The 20,151-nt window shown below is 40.3% G+C and overlaps 1 protein-coding gene across 3 annotated transcripts in view; it reads left to right on the top strand.

The window, feature by feature from the left end:
- The window catches only part of RNF182 (ring finger protein 182), a 37,324-nt gene extending 17,565 nt beyond the window's left edge, over positions 1-19,759 (top strand). Inside the window, exons 2-5 of one of the 3 annotated variants that reach the window (XM_032114802.1) lie at positions 4,414-5,228; positions 8,808-8,973; positions 11,015-11,095; positions 16,559-19,759. In XM_032114802.1, the coding sequence (XP_031970693.1) occupies positions 16,772-17,509 (738 nt within the window). In that variant the 5' untranslated portion in view covers positions 4,414-5,228; positions 8,808-8,973; positions 11,015-11,095; positions 16,559-16,771 and the 3' untranslated portion in view covers positions 17,510-19,759. The remainder of the gene's footprint in view (positions 1-4,413; positions 5,229-8,807; positions 8,974-11,014; positions 11,096-16,558) is intronic. The other 2 variants (XM_032114810.1, XM_032114792.1) reach the window with 2 other exon arrangements.
- The last annotated feature ends 392 nt before the right edge of the window (positions 19,760-20,151 follow it).

Raw genomic sequence — 20,151 nt, 5'->3', positions numbered from 1 at the left:
GCCGATTACCTCTGAGGCAGCCTGGACTCCTTCATAAGCTGCCAAGATTTCCTTCTCTGTGGGAGTGTAGTTGGCTTCAGACCCTCTGTAGCTTCGGCTCCAGAATCCCAGTGGTCGGCCACGAGTCTCACCAGGCACCTTCTGCCAGAGGCTCCAGGACAGACCATTGTTCCCGGCTGCAGAGTAGAGCACGTTCTTCACCTCTGGTCCTGTCCTGACTGGGCCAAGGGCTACCGCATGAGCGATTTCCTGTTTGATCTGGGCGAAGGCTTGCTGCTGTTCAGGGCCCCAGTGGAAATCATTCTTCTTGCGGGTAACCAGGTAGAGAGGGCTCACGATCTGGCTGTACTCGGGAATGTGCATCCTCCAGAAACCTATGGCGCCTAGGAAGGCTTGTGTTTCCTTCTTGCTGGTCGGTGGAGACATCGTAGTGATCTTATTGATGACCTCGGTGGGAATCTGACGTCGTCCATCTTGCCACTTTACTCCCAGGAACTGGATCTCTTGGGCAGGTCCCTTGACTTTGCTCCTTTTGATGGCAAAGCCAGCTTCCAGGAGAATCTGGATGATTTTCTCTCCTTTCTCAAACACTTCCTTTGCTGTGTTTCCCCACACGATGATGTCATCGATGTATTGCAGATGTTCTGGAGCCTCACCCTTTTCCAATGCAGTCTGGATCAGTCCGTGGCAAATGGTGGGACTGTGCTTCCACCCCTGGGGCAGTCGGTTCCAGGTGTATTGCACACCCTTCCAGGTAAAAGCAAACTGGGGCCTGCATTCTGCTGCCAAAGGAATGGAGAAGAAGGCATTGGCAATGTCAATAGTGGCGTACCACTTCGCTGCTTTGGACTCCAGCTCGTACTGAAGTTCCAACATGTCTGGCACAGCGGCGCTCAGTGGTGGCGTGACCTCATTCAGGCCACGGTAGTCCACCGTCAGCCTCCATTCTCCACTGGACTTACGCACTGGCCATATAGGGCTGTTGAAAGGTGAATGGGCCTTGCTGACCACCCCTTGGCTCTCCAGTTTGCGAATCATCTCATGGATGGGAACCATAGAGTCTCTGTCGGTGCGGTATTGCCGACGGTGCACTGTTGCTGTGGCGATTGGCACCTGTTGTTCTGCAACTCTTAGCAGTCCCACGGCAGAGGGGTCATCAGAGAGGCCAGGCAATGTACTCAGTTGTCTGATATCTTCTGTCTCCACAGCAGCTATCCCAAAAGCCCAACGATGTCCTTTTGGGTCCTTGAAATATCCATTTCTGAGATAGTCTATGCCGAGAATGCACGGGGCCTCCGGGCCAGTCACGATGGGGTGTTTCTGCCACTCGTTCCCAGTTAAACTCACTTCAGCTTCCAGTACAGTCAGCTGCTGGGATCCTCCTGTCACCCCAGAAATAGAAATGGGTTCTGCTCCCACATACCTTGATGGCATCAGAGTACATTGAGCACCGGTGTCAACCAAAGCCGTGTATCTTTGTGGGTCAGATGTGCCAGGCCATCGGACCCACACAGTCCAAAAGACCCGATTCTCCCTTTCCTCTACCTGGCTAGAGGCAGGGCCCCTCTATTCCTGGTCATGTTGCATGTTGCTCCCTTCCGGTGAATACGTTCCTGAGGTCCCTTCAAGAGGATCGGTCATAGTATCATTCCGGTACCGTCTGGAGTTCTGTGTGCGGGAGACCGGAGCAATGTTGACTCTAGATGCGCTTCTTGTGGTAGTTGTCCCTCTTTTTAGTTCACGTACCCGAGCTGCTAAGGAGGAGGTGGGTTTTCCATCCCACTTACTCATGTCTTCTCCATGTTCCCGAAGGAAAAACCAGAGATTACCTCGTGGGGTGTATCCTCTCTCCCTGGTTGGGGGTCGCCGGCTCCTAATGGCAGAGACTCTTGTTGGTTCTGGTGGGATGTGGTAAATCTCTTCCTTAAGTTCCTTTTTCAGTTTCTGATGGCCTTCTTCAATCAAGCTCCGGACTTGCTCAGCCAAAAGACTTGTTTCCACGGATGAGACATGGGTGCGAAACGGGGCTGTGACGGTGTCCTCGTAAATCCTCAGTTTGTTCACCAAGACGCCCACCCTGTCCTCGCCTTCCCTCCATTGCAGTGTTGCCAGGTAACGGGAGTATATCTCTGGTCCAAGGCGTGCGAACCTCAGCCACATCTGTGACGTGCACTGGACACCATCTGGGCTCTTAGGAAATCTCTCATCTTCTGAGAAAATGATCTCCAGCACAGCCAATTCCCTCAGGCACCGGATACCTTGTTCCATTGTGCTCCATTTTCCTTGGTGCACCTGGAGGTCTTCTTTACAAAGGTACCTGTCCCTTACACTTGTAAGCAGTCGCCGCCAGAGGCTGAGGGTTTCTTGGGTTCTCCCGATCCCCTGGTCAATGACCACATCCCGGGACAGAGATCCCAGTTGCCTGGCCTCACTTCCGTCCAGAATGGTGTCATTGGCTGCAGCGTCCCAGATGCGGAGCAGCCAGGTCAGGATAGACTCGTTCGTCTGGCGGGTGAATTCCCTCCGCAGGTCTCGCAGCTCACCCAGGGATAGCGACCGAGTGATGATCTCTGGCTCTGCCTCTTCTGCTGGGTGCGAAGGTCCTGCTGCATCCTCGTCAGTCACTATGCGGACTGATTTGCTTTTTGATTTCTTCTTCTGCACGGGGGCAACTGCAATCGGTTTAGGCTGTTCTGGTTCAGTGATGGTTTGCGTGGGGACGCTGACAGTGCTTTTGGTTCCCTTCTCCTCTGTGTCAGTCTGCGTGGACATGGACGCTGTTGTCTTGTGTCTGGGTTCTTTCTCCTCTGTGTCAGTCTGCGTGGACATGGACGCTGTTGTTTTGCATTTGGTTTCTTTCTCCTCTGTGTCAGTCTGCGTAGACATGGACGCTGTTGTCTTGCATCTGGGTTCTTTCTCCTCGGTGACAGTCTGCGTAGACATGGACGCTGTTGCTTTGCATTTGGTTCCTTTCTCCTCTGTGTCAGTCTGCGTAGGCATGGTGTTTGTTGCTCTGCTCTTTTTCCCTCCCTCATCCTGAGGATGCTGTGCCATAGCTCTGATTCTAAGCATGGTGTACATGGTGCAGGCTGTACAGAGAAGACAAAGCAGAACTGACAGCAAGTTTATGCCGTCTTTGACATCCAGAGGGAATTCAATATTTTCAAAAACTGCTGTGCCTGGCCTGAAAGGCTGGAAGAAACCACTCTCTACTCCTCCCACCAGGGGCTGGGTGCGATTGTTGAGGAGATCCCAGACATAGGAGCCCAGACTAGGACAGCCAAACAAAACTGAGTATATACTCCGAATGGTATTCATCGCCTCACAGGTTATTATGCTGTAGACATAATAAACCATTAAAGCAATTCTCATACCATTCCCTGGTTTTAACAGGAGTAATACTACAGGCAGGTAGTTCCCCATGTGAGGAAAAATATAGAGAGCAAGATACAGTACCCACATAGACAAGCTGAGCACCATGGTGAATAGGTTTCCGTTAACACAAAATTGTAATTCTGACTTTCTCTCAGAGCTGCCCCACGTTGGGCGCCAAATTATGTGCTAGTTTGAAAACAAACCAGTGGGAGGCACCAAGTCAGAATAACAATTTAATGGAAATTAAAGAAAAGGAGAAAAAAAAAGGTAAAAGAAAACACTATCAAACTGACAGAGTCAAGGTACAACCTGACACCCTGTTAGGCAGGGTGGTGGTAGCAGTCTGGTAGAATGGTGGCTGCAGTCCTCTGAAGCAGTGATCCTGTAGTGAAACAGTCTGCTCTTCCTCTGGAAGTCCAGTGGTGGCTGTGTAGCTCCTGTCCTCTGGAAATCCAGTGGGAAGCCCGTGTCTCTGGTGTTCAGCCTCAGCTTATATCCACGATGGGATGCTTGGTTCCTCCCTCTGGGTGGAGCATCTCACAATGGGGTGATGAGTCATGAGGCAGAGTGTTGATGAGGCTCATTAACAGAAGATAGTTCGGAGGGAGTTATCTGTGAGTCATGCGGCAGGACAATGATGGGCCATTAACAGCAAGATAGTCTGGGGGCAGGAGGCAAGGAAACACTGCCCCACCTGGTTTCAACAGCTCCTGAGGATGGTAATAGAATACACTGCAACCCAGGACAACCACTCTGACCAAAAAGGAGACAATGCTTTTATTGCTCTACTGTACCAAAAAATGCATCTCTGAAAATGCTGTGCAGAGCTTTTGATTGTATGCAATTCAGTGGGAAAGCTAGAGATTTGGGCACAGACAGCATGATACACTATCACCTTTTGCTGTGGACAAGGAATGCTTCATTAATAAGGCAAAGTGGGCACTAGGGCTGTCTAGTGAATCTACTTAACATAAAATTCACCACTGAAGCCGTTGCTTCTCCCTCAATCCGCATCTGTCTTGTGATCTGTTCATATAGCAGTGTTCTGTGAAGCCCGCTCAGAAACAGGAGTGTCTCGGGAGGAAAATCATGAAAATTCAAGTTTCTCAAGCCTTCTACTACAAGTCTTGTCACTTCAAACACACAAGGTGTTTATGGGTATGAAGAATCTTTGGAAGGCATCTGTATGGAGGAACACTGACAGACATTGTGTGAATAGCAACATTTGCATAAAGTTTTTAGTAAGCAGAGTTGAAAGTCTCCATTTTCCATGGTTACTGATCTTCAGATACGCAGTTCAAACAGACATATCTGAGAATGAAAGGTACAACTTTTGCTGTCTTTTAGGGTATCTCCAATCACATTTTGAAATGCAGTCTTCTGTAACTTAACACTCTACAGTGATGACTGAGAGATAGGCAAGATATATTGGCACAGGTTGTAGACAAAGCTCAGCATATTAGCACAGGATGATAGAGTGGGAAATAGTACATAAGGCTGGCTGATTCTCCTACAAGCCAGATTAACTTAGCTCATCTAGAACTACATGTTATTATAGCTAGGTTGGTTCCAGTACAAATCCAGCTCAGTTATATCAACACTGCGCTGCAGTTTAAAGTGTAGATATACTCACTCTTGCAAAATATATCCACCACAATTACTGAGAAATGCCCCTCGGGGTGCACTTTCTCTGGGTGCACTTTCTGAAAGAATCCTCCAGAAGCAGAGAAGGACAAATATGAGCTCAGAAGCTCTCAAGTAATATTGCAATCATTTGACTCTGGAGCAGAATTGGATTTTAATCAATTTCACGGAGCGTTCTTTCTGTCAAGAAACCAAGCCCAAGGAAAAAGGTATGTTTTAACTTGCTGCAAATTGTGTGGTTGGTGTTTGCAGAGATGTGAAAAAGTCAGATTCACAGTGGATGCTCTCTTTTGCACCGATAATTAGTGCAATAGTTGTTAACTTTCATAAACTTTGGTTTAGTAGGCTAACAAACAGCAGTATGCTATCCTGGTGCTTCAAACATGTTGCTTTCCATGAAAAGGTAATAGCATAAATAAAGGCTAATACTTCTTAGCTTTCAAATAGAAAGTAAATCTATATAGGGTTTTTTTCCTAGATCTTCAGTCTTTGCAGATATATGAATTCAGCACACTGGAAGTGAAGAATAGTGAAATATGTGTTATCTCCTAATGTCTAGTTGATCAGTTCACTTCCTAGCTCATCTTTCTATTATAACTTTTTGGAAAAGAGACTTACGCAGTGGAACATTCAGGAGCCTTATATTCTCTTGCTTAAGTGAAAGCAGAGCAGAGGAGATTCATTATTTAAAATAGTATAAAGAAAACTGTCATTTAAAACATCTGGTATTTTGAAGTGTTCCTGGTTATGTTTCTGTTCTAGCAAAAAAATCTTTTCTTAGTTAGTGGAAGACAAGAAATTGTTTTTGATTTCCTACTTTAGTCCATAAGCCTTAGCCAGACTGCTCATTTGTGATATTGTATAGAAAACCTGATATCCTTGGGAATACTCACTGAAGAGCTGCTGTGCTGATGTTGGGATTTTTATTACACTAAATGAAATTCAGGACCTGTTAGTGTTCTATTTTCTAGTTTTTCTAGTCTTGTAGTACATGTTGCAAAACACTTGAACTAAAATCCCCATTGATTATTACCAGTTAACAAAATACCAGTACCTGGTCTCTGTTATTAATTTATACTAAACTAAATTTACAGGTTAATAGGGAGGTGTAATAGCTCTCTATGGACTGTGTTGCTTTTTAAACCTTTAGAATTCCATTTCATGTACTTACTTTCTCTCTGTTTCATGTGTTGGTTGGGGTATTTTTCTTTTTAATTAGTTTAATATACAAGCTGTGTTTCTGAATATGCCTTGATTACTTCCAAAATTTCTGAAGCAATGCTTTCCTCTCATGCATTTTGTATTTTGAATATGCCCAACTAGCAGACTTCAAACATGTTCATTTCATTTAACCTTGCAACCATTGTAGTTGCAAATGACATCAAAATGCTGTAGCTCTGCTCAAAGAAAAGACAGTTTCATACCCTTCATTGAGTTTGTGAGACTTAACCAGTGTAACTCTTTTGAATAATGGAAAATTTTGTAAAGTCCAGGTTGCCCTTGTCCCAGAATAGAATTATGTATTTCTTTCTGAAACACATTTCCTAAGTGCAGATTTTCTGATTTTTTGCAGGTTCATATTGATCCGATTTAGACCTGATTGGATTATCTGCCACTGTGGCAATATATTTCTATCAGAAACACATGGGAGGGAGATACACTGCATTCTTAACTGGATTCTGATACATCCTATGAATAAATTGCAGCTTCATCTGCTCCTCTTATCCAGTCTGAAGGGCACTGTATATAGTCTCAGCCCATAAGGATTCTGCCCTTTGCTTGAAATATTACATCTAGTAGCACTTCAGCTCTTTCACTGACAGTTCAGAATGGGTAAAAAAATACCACATTTCACTGCTAAATAACATGTTAAAGCTGAGAAATTTCTATCAGTCCCCCCGAAGTTTAAGTGCTTTATAAGCATTAATCTGTGTTAAGCAAGTCCCACCAGCAGAACACTGCAGTGATTCTGACATTGGTGGTGTAGCAATTTATGGAGCTCTCACAGTCCCAGATCATCCCCAGTAGCTACAAAGATACTTCCAGACTAATATTTAAAGCTGCTCTTGTTTCACATGATTCCTGTATTCCTTAAAGGAATGGAATAAAAGCTCTGCATATCATTTGACACAAATTAATTTCACTCCTTCCATCCACTTTTTCAATGCCTGCAATTTTATTTCGCGTACCTGCATCTAAAATGATGGGTGTGCGTGCAGTAACTGTTCTTTCCATGTTGTGTATAAATCAGGCCAAATGGAATTTTTCTACAAATCTTTTTGTAAGAGGACAGTACATGTTGCTGTCAAAGTTAATATCTCCTCATTGACACTGGTCTGTTAGGATTCTTCATTTCCCATGAATGCAGTTGAAGACATACAACTTTACTGCATGTCAACCAGATCTACTAATATTGTATTTTTATAGCATCTGAGGGATTTGTGTTTGCTCTTTTTAAAATACATCAATAAGATTTTTTAAAAAATTTTCTTAGTTACATTCACATTCTGGTGATGATAATGATGTTATAATAATAAATATAATAATGTTGATTGAGGAGGGATTATATGCCAGTTTTGCTGTATTGCTAAAATAAAAATAATCTTTATCCCAGAAGTAACTAGTTTTAGATGCGTGCTTTAGGGGAACTAAATGAAATATTAAAATTACACTTTACTGAATCCAGGTTAGAGTGTTGTTTCCTCAGACCCCTCACTTTCCAAGCTATTGGGACTATATGCAGCATCAGCTAGATCAGACTTTAGTTGCCAGTGTTTCAAAAAGGAGATGATGATGGAAGACTAGGTCTGAAAAAGTTTTTTGTAAGTGGAAATCTGTATTGGATTTGGATTATTTTGATGTAGATTTTTCAAACATTCTGTGATTGAAGCAGCTGCAATTATTTTTTACCATTTCTTTTCTGTACAGGATAAGATACAAATTCTGAGCAGTAGTTAAAGCAGAAAAACTTGTTACCAAATTCATGTAAAGAATACATAAAACCCAGCATCAGTACTGCCCTGTATAATGCCCACCCTTTTTATTTCCTGTTTGCACTATCAACATAAAATAGGCAGTATAGTAGAATCTTTATATATAGTCATATCCTCAAAAATGTCTGAAACAGAATGTACTAAGTTAAGCATACTAGTATTAGGTGGATTTTTCTTAATGACAGTAGAAAAAGCAAGAAGTACAGCTTAATTTCTAGCCTATTATGGGATTGTTTTCAGCTCCATTAGGACAAAGCTAATGCCACACTTACTTTCTATTAAATCTTATTTTGAAGTTTAATTGGAACTTATTATAATGCATTAAAATGTCTCCCCTGTGTGAAGAGGAATTTCTCTCTGAATGATGTAATCAAGATAAATTTTCTGTAATTTTGTCTCACCTGGTCCCTCCCGAATTATATCATATAGAAAATATGCCCAAAGAGAGAGAATTCTGTTATATTTTGGGGATGTTACATTTTGAGTATGTCACTATATATCTCATATTATGAGTAATTTTTATTTTAAAAGAAGAAGTTATTTTCTTGTATTTCTGGACTTATTTTAATTACTTACATTCAAGCATATAGTAGCAAGCAGAGCAAAGATGTAAAATTCTGTGGTGCTGTCATCATGTGTTCTGAAACCTAATACAAAATCATGTTGGTTTTTAATAGTGTCTAATATAAAGATAAATGCTAGACATATCTGTAGGCCATATGATTAAATATTTATGCCTATATCAAGAAATAGTGGGAAGCTTTTTATTTATTGATAATTTTGTGTCTTTTCAAGTCATATTCTAGAATCAATGTCCTACAGTCTGTTCAACTCTCAGAAGAGCTCCTAAAGAGCACAAGCACTGAAGCAGAGAAGCAGAACTCCATCTTATTTGATAAAGCTGCCGAAAACCACCCCTACTACCAAAGAGGAGAGTGTCTAACCTTTCCCTGACATAGTAGTAAGGTCATGAGTTCTGTTGTGAAATATATATTAACTGGAGTAGATCGCTTACTGGTTTCAGAGTCATAAAGGAAAAGCCATTGGCAGTAAGAAAACAGTGCAAGAGAAAATGCCTGAACAGCCCAAGTAAGCAGGTTGTGAAAAAATTAAAAATAATTTTAAATGAATTAATTCTGTTTAACTAGCATATTTCCAAAATTAAATGTTACCATTTTAGATACAAATTTCAAGACATCTCTTTTTACTTATCAATTTAATCTAATTAAGCCAGTTTAAATCGAGACAGCTAATAAAAGCTCAGATCCTTTGTCCTTTATTAGTTTTATTCTTAAACATCTACAAAGCAACCCACAGCCGTATGTCACATTGAGTAGTCACTTGGCATATTACTATATAAATAGCTCATCAATCTATATGAGGGAAAATTTCTTCTTAAGAAATATTGGAAGAGGTTTTGGTTTTGCCTACAAGCCTAAATAATACAACATTTTTTTCTACACCATAGTTGCAGGATTCATACCAATACAGTCGTGGCCTGTAGCCAGAAAGTAAGTAATTGAGAATAGTAGGGTTTCAAGAAGGGATTCACTGTTTATTCATACCATTTTCCACTACTACCTGACACATAATGTGAGTTATTGGAATAACAAAAAAGTATTGTAAATGATATTGTTAATAGGAAATTGAGTCTGATGATATTGAATATGCACATGCAAAGGATGTAGAAAGTACCCTAAGAGCCAGTGCCACAACACTGAATTGAGTGAACCCTGTGTTCGATGAAAATCTCCTTGCTTACTTAACAGGATGGGGAGGAGGAATAACAAAAATAATAAAAAAAAAATTAATTGGGTTTTTTTTTTTTTTGGTATGAAATGGCACATTAATGTTACATGACTTCTCATACTAAATAATTAGGGACCCATGAATTCCACTTCAAATATGAAAAACTGTAATTTTCTGTATTTTGCATTTTTGTGACATTATTGTAGAGGATTGAGAGAGATCAAGCAAGGACTCTAAATATCGTTATGATAACTTCCGATAAAATGCTCTTTTATATTAGTCTCAGCAGTCAATAACACACAACTGTTTGCTGTATATGCTGGGGGGGGGGGGGGGTTCTCTTTCACACATAGCTATTGGAGGAATAACCTCTTTACCTAATGCTATTGAAAACTAAGTTTTTGTGAAAAGAATGGCAGCATTTTTCATAGCAGTTTACACAGCTGACCGTAAACCAAGCATGGATCAGTACATCACATTCTGTAATTCCTGTGCAAAGCCTCGCATTGATTGGAATTGACAGGGAAATGCCCATTGTTAAAACCCATCCACTGTTTGCAGAAGTGTGGCATGAAACAGGTTGAACATGTGATAGCTGCTGGCACTTTGAATGTAGTCTATTCAAATGTCAGATTAGTAAAGCAGTTTGGGGTGGGTTTTTTTTTGCATTGTGCTTAGCACAAGCTGGAAAAATCTAGTGCGATGGTCATTTCCTGCTGAGTCAGAAGGCAGCAAAGCTGCTCCAGCATGAATGCAGTGGCCCACAGGAGATGGTTGCTTTCTGGTCTGTGCTGGAGAAGAGACTGCAGTGTGTTTGGAAAAGTAGAACTGATCAAAGAGCTTCTATGACGTTTGTGAAGGAAAGTATTTCAGTATGTTTTTACAACTCTTCTTTCAGAGCATGGTTTATCTCTTTGGATGCTCTGCCTTGAGGTTGAGTTTTTTAGTGAATTACTAACATTCGTGAATATGTGGTTGCTAGAAGAGATAGCACTTCAGAGTGTTTAGCACATAATATTGAAAGAGGCTTAAAATCAACAACAGATCTGTAAAGATAACTGGATTATATTACAGAAATAATTTTAGTAAATGAGATTTACCCAATATATTTCTCTAAACAGAAGTCTCGACATATGGCTATTTCTATCCAAACTGGAGAAGTTGGACTCCTTCCTCTCTTTCAGAGAAAATAGACTGAAAATCTCCCAGCTGTATTCCTGCTCTACTAATTTTTTTTCCCTCCTTTCCACCAGTTTTTGCCCATGTGGAGAAGAATAGGCATTTCTTGTGTTCCCTGCAAGTGAACCTTTGCAAGAAGTTCTTTTTTGTGGAAAGTAAGTTTCTCTGTATTTATTTGTCTATCTATATATTTTTTTCCTTCTCTTATTTCCTAAATATGCTCAGCTTCTATTTAAAGGAAACTTTTTAAACCTTTGAAAATATCACATGTTGGGTAGGTCCATGGATGATATCTTATGGAAGTTGCTGAGCTCATATATTCATTTTAGGTTATGTCTGAAACGTTGGCAAATTCCCTTCACAGAACAAGAAAAGTGTGAGAGATGAATGATAAAAGATTGGTTTGATGAACTGGGAAAAGATGATCTTCCATTAGGGAAGAGAGGCACAAATTTCCCATCTACTTTGCCCTGTCAGCATGACTGAGCTCCAATACTGAGAGTTTCATCTACAAGTAATTGCTTCTGGCCTCTCATAAGGGCACTTCGTCTTCACAGTATTTGATAGATGAGTGCAAAGAAGGGCCATAACATGTTGCACCACCCATTCACCTTTCTTTCCATGCCTGGGAAGAAAGCCTGCAGTTGCAGAACAGTGATTAATTCAAAACTGATCATTGGCCACTGGCCTGTTTGGGCTGATGATCCACTGCACTCTGTCTGGCCATATGTGGGGTCATACATAAGAGCTTGCAACTCATTCTGGTCCTGTGGGTCACCTCCTCTCGCCCTCAAGGGAGGGTATTCCCCCTGATTCTGGGACTGCCCTCCAGCAGTCGCATGGAGCGCTGTAGTGACTGCTTGTGCTCTTCTGCCATCCGGAAGATTCCTCTCTGTCTTCAGCTTTTCTTTCTTTTTAGTAAAAGTTTCAAGTAGAGGAGTTTGTAAGGTACAGGACAGGTGGCACCAGGACAGAAAGAGAAGGAGTCAGAGCTCAAGCAGCAACAGGAATGATGGATTCATTCCTGCAGCACTTAGTCAGGACTCTTACAAAAGACAAGTGCTTGTCGTAGGATGACAGATGTGCTTGTTCTTGAATAAACTGCAGTGGATACTGTAATCATTGGACGTGTCTTGTAGTTTATATTTTGTTCAGAAAGCTGCTGTGTGCTACATAATAGTCACAGGAATGAAACATTCTGCAATTGCATGATGTTGATCCCCAGATCACAGATAGATTCTGTGGAAGACAGGATAGCAGAAGGACTCTAGGTTTTGTAAAAATGAATTTGTTTGTTAAATGAAAGAATCATTATCTAGGAGAGTTGTTTAGCTACGTGAACAATTGTCAGCCTGATTCTTTATTCAGTAAGAGATAAAGCTTTTCAAACAGGTCACATAGAGTGAGTTCAGGATACCAAAACATTGAATCATAGAATAATTCGTTTTAGAAAGAATCTCCAGGAAAATCCAGTTCCATTTGCTCTAAGCAGGGCTCAAGTCCAAGGCAGAGTGGCAGGGTTGTATCCAGTCAAGGATATCTGTAAGGTTGCAGATTTCACTTACATCTGTCTTGACATGTATTCAGTGTTTGAATACCTTGTGTACTATTTTTTTTTCTAATCTGTAATTGAAATTTCCATAGTTACAACTTGTGTCTCTTGATATCAAACAAGCAGGTGAGACAAGTCTAAGTTCAGGTGAAAAACTGGACATGAGAGGCAGCTTAAAGTCATGACAAATATCAGAATTAATAAAAATACACACATAAATAAATAAAATAGACATGGGACTTCACTTTGATCTCCAGTCACTACAAATTTTTTACTTGAAGTGAAAGAGGTTAGACTCATCATGACTGCCCCTGGATTTCAAGGTCAAAAAGAACATGCAGGTTGCAGCTCAATATTTAAAATAGCTCAAATATTAATGGAGTATTGGAGCACATAATAGGGTTATACCTTCTTGTGGCATCATTAAAAAAAAGTGTTTCAAAGAGGAGGATACAACATGAACACATAGACACAATCTGGTTTTTTTTCCTACATAAAATTGTTTTTAACACTCAACAAGAAGAAGTATGTGAATTGTCACCTTTTCGGTGAGGGAGCGGGATTCAGAGGGGCAGTAGTTAACCTCTTCCTTTCTTTAATTCCTTATCCTGCTGGCTGCCAGTAAATACTCACCTGGGAAGCATGCAAAAGACCAACTAGGAAGTCTTTGATATAGAGAAGAATTTGCTTGAAGGAGTAGCTGGCCATATTTCTTGAGAAATGCTTCATTTCTCAAGAAATAGGAATAATTTGAAGCCAAATTTCTTTAAAAGCCTCAGTTTCCATATATTTTTAATAAGTCTCTGATTGGAGAACTTTTTCGTGTATGTGATGTATATAATAGCAGGGCAGCATTAATTATTAATTCAATTAAACCCAAAAATGTGCCAGTTCCCAGGAGAGGAAAAAAATAAGCAGTAAAGTAGATATTGAAAAGGAAAAATTTCCATAAGAAATCAGGAAAGCAAAAAAGACAGAAGAAGCATCGAAAACCACCACAGAGCTGAGAGGGTAAAAAATGCTTGAAAAGCCTTAATAGGAACTAGTGATTAAATTTTAATTTTCAAAGGAAAGGATGTATAAATAACGAATAGGAATAAGCAGTATTCACACTAAAACACGTAAGGAGAAATCCAACATCTAAAGTTAGCCAAAGAAAAAATAATCAATGATGTTTTATTACAGATGGATTTTTTTTTTTTGAAAGTCTGTGAAGTGAGAAAGACAATGAAAGTCACTCTTTCTTGTCCAGTACATTATATTAAAAAAAAAGTTTGAAAAAAATATTGTAGAATAGCTCATGACACAAACTACAATAGGAAGATCACTGTGCTCTGGAAATGGAGCTAATGATCTGCATTTAGCAACTGGAACATTGATAGTCCCAGAGACTTGTTACTCCTTGTATTAATGTCAAATTTTGGCGCTTAAAGCGGTCAAATCAGAAAAACACATGCAGTTTGAAAACTGATTTAGGGAGAGGTTCTCCATGTCTGAAGAGAATTGGTTGGAAAGTGAGTTGGGTTTTGGGAAAACCTGGAAATACTAATTAGAAAGATAAACACTAAAATATCAAGATTTTTCTAGTTGGAAGTTTTCAGAGAAAGGTCATAATTTTCTATGAGAAACAGACACATATTTTGGGAGATTTTTGGTTATTCAGGAATCTAGTTTTATGTTGTAGGACAATGTTTACCAGCAGTACCTTATTAGTAATCCTAATTCACCTCAGGTACAGAAGATAAATGATATTCAAGATGTAAAAGTCCAAAACCATAACTTTTTTGTTTGGCATCTTAATTTTTCAGCAGTTCTTCACCTTCCCATAGGCTGGCATTTCACTTTTTTTGGTCCATTTTGTTGTTTATTCATCCTTTGGAAAGTTAGCAGCTCATGTCATTTATATCTACCTAAAAGTCATCTAGAAGATTATATTTGGGATGAAATAAAAAGAGTAGCAGAAATTAATAAGGAAGCACACAGTGTAACAAAAGATAAAGGATAAATTTTAAGTTCTGTAAAAGATGTCCTTTTTGTGTCTTAGAAGATGTCCAGCTTGTACACTTTGAAAATTGTGGCTGGTCTTATGTTTGCCTTGCCCGATGCAACATGCCACAAATATATCCACAGTACAAATAACAAAAACAACAGTAAGGCAGAGAACTTTTAGAGCACTAAAGACATAAATTGGAAGTGGCAAGAAAGGAATTACTGAAGTAATTGAATGGAAAGGGGGCCATGTCTGTAACAATTCTTAGAGAAATATGTGGGGTTTTTTCACTATGCTGTCATGTTATTTTCATTACTGCATTGTCTAATGGTTGCATCTTTGTTTTAAAATCCAGGAGGTGAGTTTTACAAATTATGTTGCTTATAGAAGTAATATATCCACCTGTCTCATATCTCTCCATCTTCTGATGGATATGCAGAAATAGAAAATACTTAAAGCACAGTAAGAACAAGAGGCCCATGAAAGTGACTTTACTGTACCTGATGGTTGGCAGATAAAATGTATTGACAGAAGGAGTACATTGCTTAAAAGAGTTGCTTCCTGCCTTGGCCTCAAAAAAAAGAACAAAAACCTGAATGCTAGGAGTGAGTAGAAACTTCCTAATGGAAATGGAAAGAAATCAAATATTTACTAAAACAAATAGTCAAAAAATAAGTTTCTTGAAATAGGCCACTTTTTCATATTCAGTGTGCCTGATACTTACTGATAATGCAAGAGGCAGCTGGACACAAGTGCTGACTTTGCCCATCATTTGACTGTGGCAAATTCCTTGCTACTCTAGCAGTAAAGGGATGAGTCTGAAAGCCTGCAAAATGCAGTGCTGCCCTCATTTCTGTGAGCAAGCATGTGCCTGAATCTGGAAGAAGTTTTTATCTTCTGGCAGATAAGAGCTGGTTTTGTAAATGCTGGTGATTATTGATCCCCAGAGCACATACTCCTGGTTAATGTTTTGTTTATAATACATGGACTGTTTCTGACGTCATGTTACAAAATATGACAAGACATTTGTTTAAGTGAGGCAGATGGGTCTAGTGGCAAAACCGCTGCGCAGAGTGGGAGTGCAGCAGTGCATGCATGCCACAGACCTCTCCTTAGCTGAGGTGTGAAACAGCTGTCACAGCCATGACACCCTTGAAAACCAGAGCATCTGGTGAATGCCTTTGAGAGACACATTAGCCTTCATCCCAGCAGCCACATATCGAAGGAGGCATTTGTTGCAAGCTAAAGAACACTCATTTTTGTAATTGTATGTCCAGAAGCTGGGTGGAGAAAAAGAAATTAACTGCTCCACAAACAGAAAAATTAACAAAGCCTAATCCAAATTTGACCTAGGTCCCCACATAACTCTTTGCAACAACCCTAGATCTCTTTCATACCTACTCTACTCCCCCAAACTCTTTATTTCCAGAGTATCACTAGCTTCCCTCAGGTTGTCTTCCTCTCTGGCTGAGCTACAGGCAGTATGCTGCCCCTTCAGAGCAGAGGTTGGGGTGTGCCATTGCCCTCCAGGATAAATGGTACTTATTTATTATAAATATCTCTCCTCTACCCAATAGCCAGTGTTCATTTCTTTTAAGAAACTTAATTATCTTCAGTACTGCGACCCTTCTGCTGATCTGTTTGAAATTGGACAGCAGGTTCACAAGTTACCAGGAAAGACCAAAAGCTCCAGGTGTCAGGTCTCATTTCCTTGGGAAACCAGAGTTTAAACAAATGGTCACAGCTCAGTGATTAGATTGCAGCTTCTGCTGAGACATTCATGGGCTGAGCCAGTCAGGGCTTCAACTCCAAGATAAATCTGTGCAGCATGATGCTAAGTTTTATCAGCGTGACTGCTATATAGGCCTCATATGCCACAGGAAAAAGCTACCTTAGAGGTAGTTTTAGGAAAGGAAGCTGAGCTTATAAAAAGTAGAACTTGTGTATTTCATTTGCTAAAGCTTTCCCTCTTCCTCTCCATTTTCCTCTCTCCCTTTCCATTTTCTTTTCCCCTTCCCCTCTCCTTTCCTGTTTTTGCCTTTGCCTTCAACAGAAATTCCACTTTGGTTTTTTCAGATGGATGCCTGGCTCAGAGTAAAGGACATGCAGTGCACAATCCCTAGTAGAAGATGAAAATGTCTACTGATGATGTCTACTGATGCTTTTCGATTATGTCATCTCCTCTTTTCCTGTTTGAGATGGGTGATAGGAAAATGTTCTAAAATAAGCCTGAGTGACCTCTTCATCCCTTGACTTCTCTTTCCACAAGTCTAAAAACCATCTGAAGAAATGACCACTCAACTACCAGAGGAGTCCGTGGAGACCCAGAGCTCAGATGAGCTTGAGTGCAAGATCTGTTACAACCGCTATAACCTGCGACAGAGAAAACCAAAAGTGCTGGAGTGTTGTCACAGAGTGTGCGCCAAATGCCTTTGCAAGATCATAGACTTCGGTGATTCCCCGCAAGGAGTCATAGTGTGCCCGTTTTGCAGGTTTGAAACATGCCTGCCAGACGATGAGGTTAGTAGTCTTCCTGATGACAACAACATCCTTCTGAATTTAGCTTGTGGGGGAAAGGGGAAGAAGTGCCTACCAGACAATCCAACAGAACTGTTGCTGACTCCCAAAAGGCTGGCGTCTCTGGTTAGCCCTTCTCACACCTCTTCTAATTGCCTGGTTATAACAATCATGGAAGTACAAAGAGAAAGTCCCCAGACTCTGAACTCAACCCCTGTGGTGGAATTTTACAGGCCTACAAGTTTTGACTCTGTTGCAACTGTGTCCCACAACTGGACAGTGTGGAACTGCACATCTTTGCTCTTCCAGACCTCGATTCGGGTGCTAGTGTGGTTGCTAGGGCTGCTGTACTTTAGCTCCTTGCCTTTAGGGATTTATTTACTGGTATCCAAGAAAGTCACCCTTGGGGTTGTCTTTGTAAGCCTTGTTCCTTCGAGCCTTGTTATCCTCATGATTTATGGCTTTTGCCAGTGTGTTTGCCATGAAGTTCTAGACTGCATGTCATCTTGATAACAAATACAGTAAAATAAGATGTATTACCAGATGTGTAGCATAGTTGATTTATCCCGTTTTTGTATTCTTTGTATTCTTATTTATTCTTATTGTCCATCCCTCTAAATGGAAGCAGTGGCCGTAGCTACATGGTCCCTTTTGTTCCAACTGAATTTGACCCCACTCACCCCAAGCTTTTTTAGATCTAAGAATTGGAAATAAAAATTACCTGTTGATTTTGAAGGGCTGAGTTTTAGAAAGGGATAAAGCAAAACCTCCAAACTTAGTGCCTGCTGCTGCTGCTGCTGCTGCTGCTGCTGCTACCACTGTTCAGATGAGTAGCACTTTGCTTTGTATTGACTTGATCAAGTCAGTTCAGGCTGTAGGATTCACCCAAGAAGAAATTACTATCGCAGACACCTTCTAGATCTAAGTACTGCATCTCTTCACCCAAAGCATCTCATGCTCTGGAATATCTGTTATTTATCATCCATCATCATTTACAGCTAATTAAATCACTCTATTAGTTAATATTTTAAGAAGAATAAAACAAATTACCAAGTTTTTTTAGTTCTTGTTATAGCAAAATACTTGTGGCAGGCAAACTTTTTTTTGAATGTTAAAAATTTGTCTCCAGAACACTTTCCCCAATGAGAAGCCCATTTTTTCTTGCCATACACTTGCAGCTCGCTGTGAAATATTCCTGCTAATGAGTACTTCTGGGGACCCAGCCACATGTTTGCTGTTCTCCAGATGCACTTATTTCAGTGTACACACCTTAGGCATCCCTTTGAGGGTTCAGAGCTGCAGATTTCTCTAGCTATGTTCTGTTATGCTTACCCTCCCTCCCAGCATTTCTACCACCACTAATGACATTTCCATGCCACCAGCCCTCCTAACAGATTACCAACATCATGCACATGTACTCTGTGGTAGCTGTGCTGGAGAATTTGGCTTATGTGACTTTAGCTCTTAAGATAGACTTTTATTCCCAACCATTAGGAAACAGATCTTCAATCACTAATACAAATTTGAGAAAAAAATCTGAAATGGTTAACTGGGGTTTTGTTTGGTTGTTTTTTTTTGGATTTGGGGTTTCATTTGTTTGTTTGTTTGTTTGTTTGTGTTCTGAGTTCACAGAGTGAGCACTGTAAGGAGATACTATGACTTTGGAAAGGTTTCTGTTTAAGGCATAGTACTTCAAAATGTTCAGTACTCTGAACTCCCCCTGTCACCACTGTGAGTTGATGGCAATCTAGATGTGGCAATTAGCATGTCTCGATTAGTGGAGCTCAGAGGAATTACTGATACTTTACCATTCCACAAATAGAACCAGGCCCTGTAAGGCTTGCTTGTTTGTTGCATGGTTTAGGCTGCTTTTGAACTACTGGAAGAGCACAAAAATAAGTAATATTTAATGTTTATATGTGTAATTAGGTCTAGCAACACCACAGCTGCAAACTGGTTTTCTTGTGCACTGCAGGGTGGACTTGAGCAGTGCAAGCCTGGTTTTTGGGTCTGGCACAAGATTTAGTCATGTCAGGACAGTGTAAAAGGGAGAGGGGTTTGTTGCATGCAAATTGAATGTATGGCCTAACAATATACTCTTAGAGCAAACAGACTTTGGTAAGAATGAAAAATGACAGTGGGAAAAGCAGAGCCTGTCAAGAGGATTTGAAGTCAAGCTGGTTAAATTTTTGTAGATGGCACAGGTGGTATCTGCAGTTTTATTCCTATTGCAAGCAGAGAAAACATAGAAATGTAAAGGTCCTGCTTTTCTTGACACTTATTTTATAATAGTGCGTATATATGTGTGTGTATGTACATATAGACACATATGTAAGAAGAAAACTTACAGTGAAATTATAGTTTTCAAGTGTATGGAGTTATGGAGCTATGTATTGAATGATTAAAGGAAATGTTTCCGAGTTTTCTGTAATGACAATAATTATATCTAAAATATTTTCAGAATTCCTAGAAATTACTATTCCAAAGTAATTGTTTTTAATGTTTGTGGTAAAGCACATGTAGTTAGAAGAGGAATCATCTCCGGTCAAGGTTTGACTCATCTATGAACTCATAAATTTTAAGTAGCAATCATGTCAACAACAATCATGTCAAAAAGAAAGAAAGATAGAAACCTATGTGGTTTTGTAGAACTTCATAACTTTGGGAAAAGATGTATTTGTAGTGTTAGGGGTTTATATGTTTTAGGATTTGTTCAGTTTGTCTGGATATAGTGTCTCTAATAAAGGGCTGACTAACAGAGGAAATAGGTTTTGCAAATGTGTGATATATATGAATTACCTCTGCACAACATGCTCTACAGTGCTACCTGTTGTCTTTTCCTTTTGATTTTCAGCTGATTATCTTAGCTCCAGCACCAGGTATTTTGTACTCTGTGTTAAAACAGAGCCTAATTGTAGCAAATTTACAGTGATATTGGTTACACATCACAGCACAAATTAATACACCTGTTGTTGTACTTCTCTACTTTTCGGACTGCCAGCCCATTAAATTTATGCTGTTATTTCAGACTGTGCTGCAATACAAACCCACTCAAAGATGAAGGCGTGCAAAAGCATATTGATTGTACAGCTATCCTGCCACTCAGCCAGAGCATGCTATTGCAGCTTTGGTGTCATAAAATACCTGTATGA

Source organism: Corvus moneduloides, chromosome 1 (assembly GCF_009650955.1).
Source record: "Corvus moneduloides isolate bCorMon1 chromosome 1, bCorMon1.pri, whole genome shotgun sequence".
Taxonomy (NCBI): Eukaryota; Metazoa; Chordata; class Aves; order Passeriformes; family Corvidae; genus Corvus; species Corvus moneduloides.
This window is presented reverse-complemented; position numbering and strand designations above follow the sequence as displayed.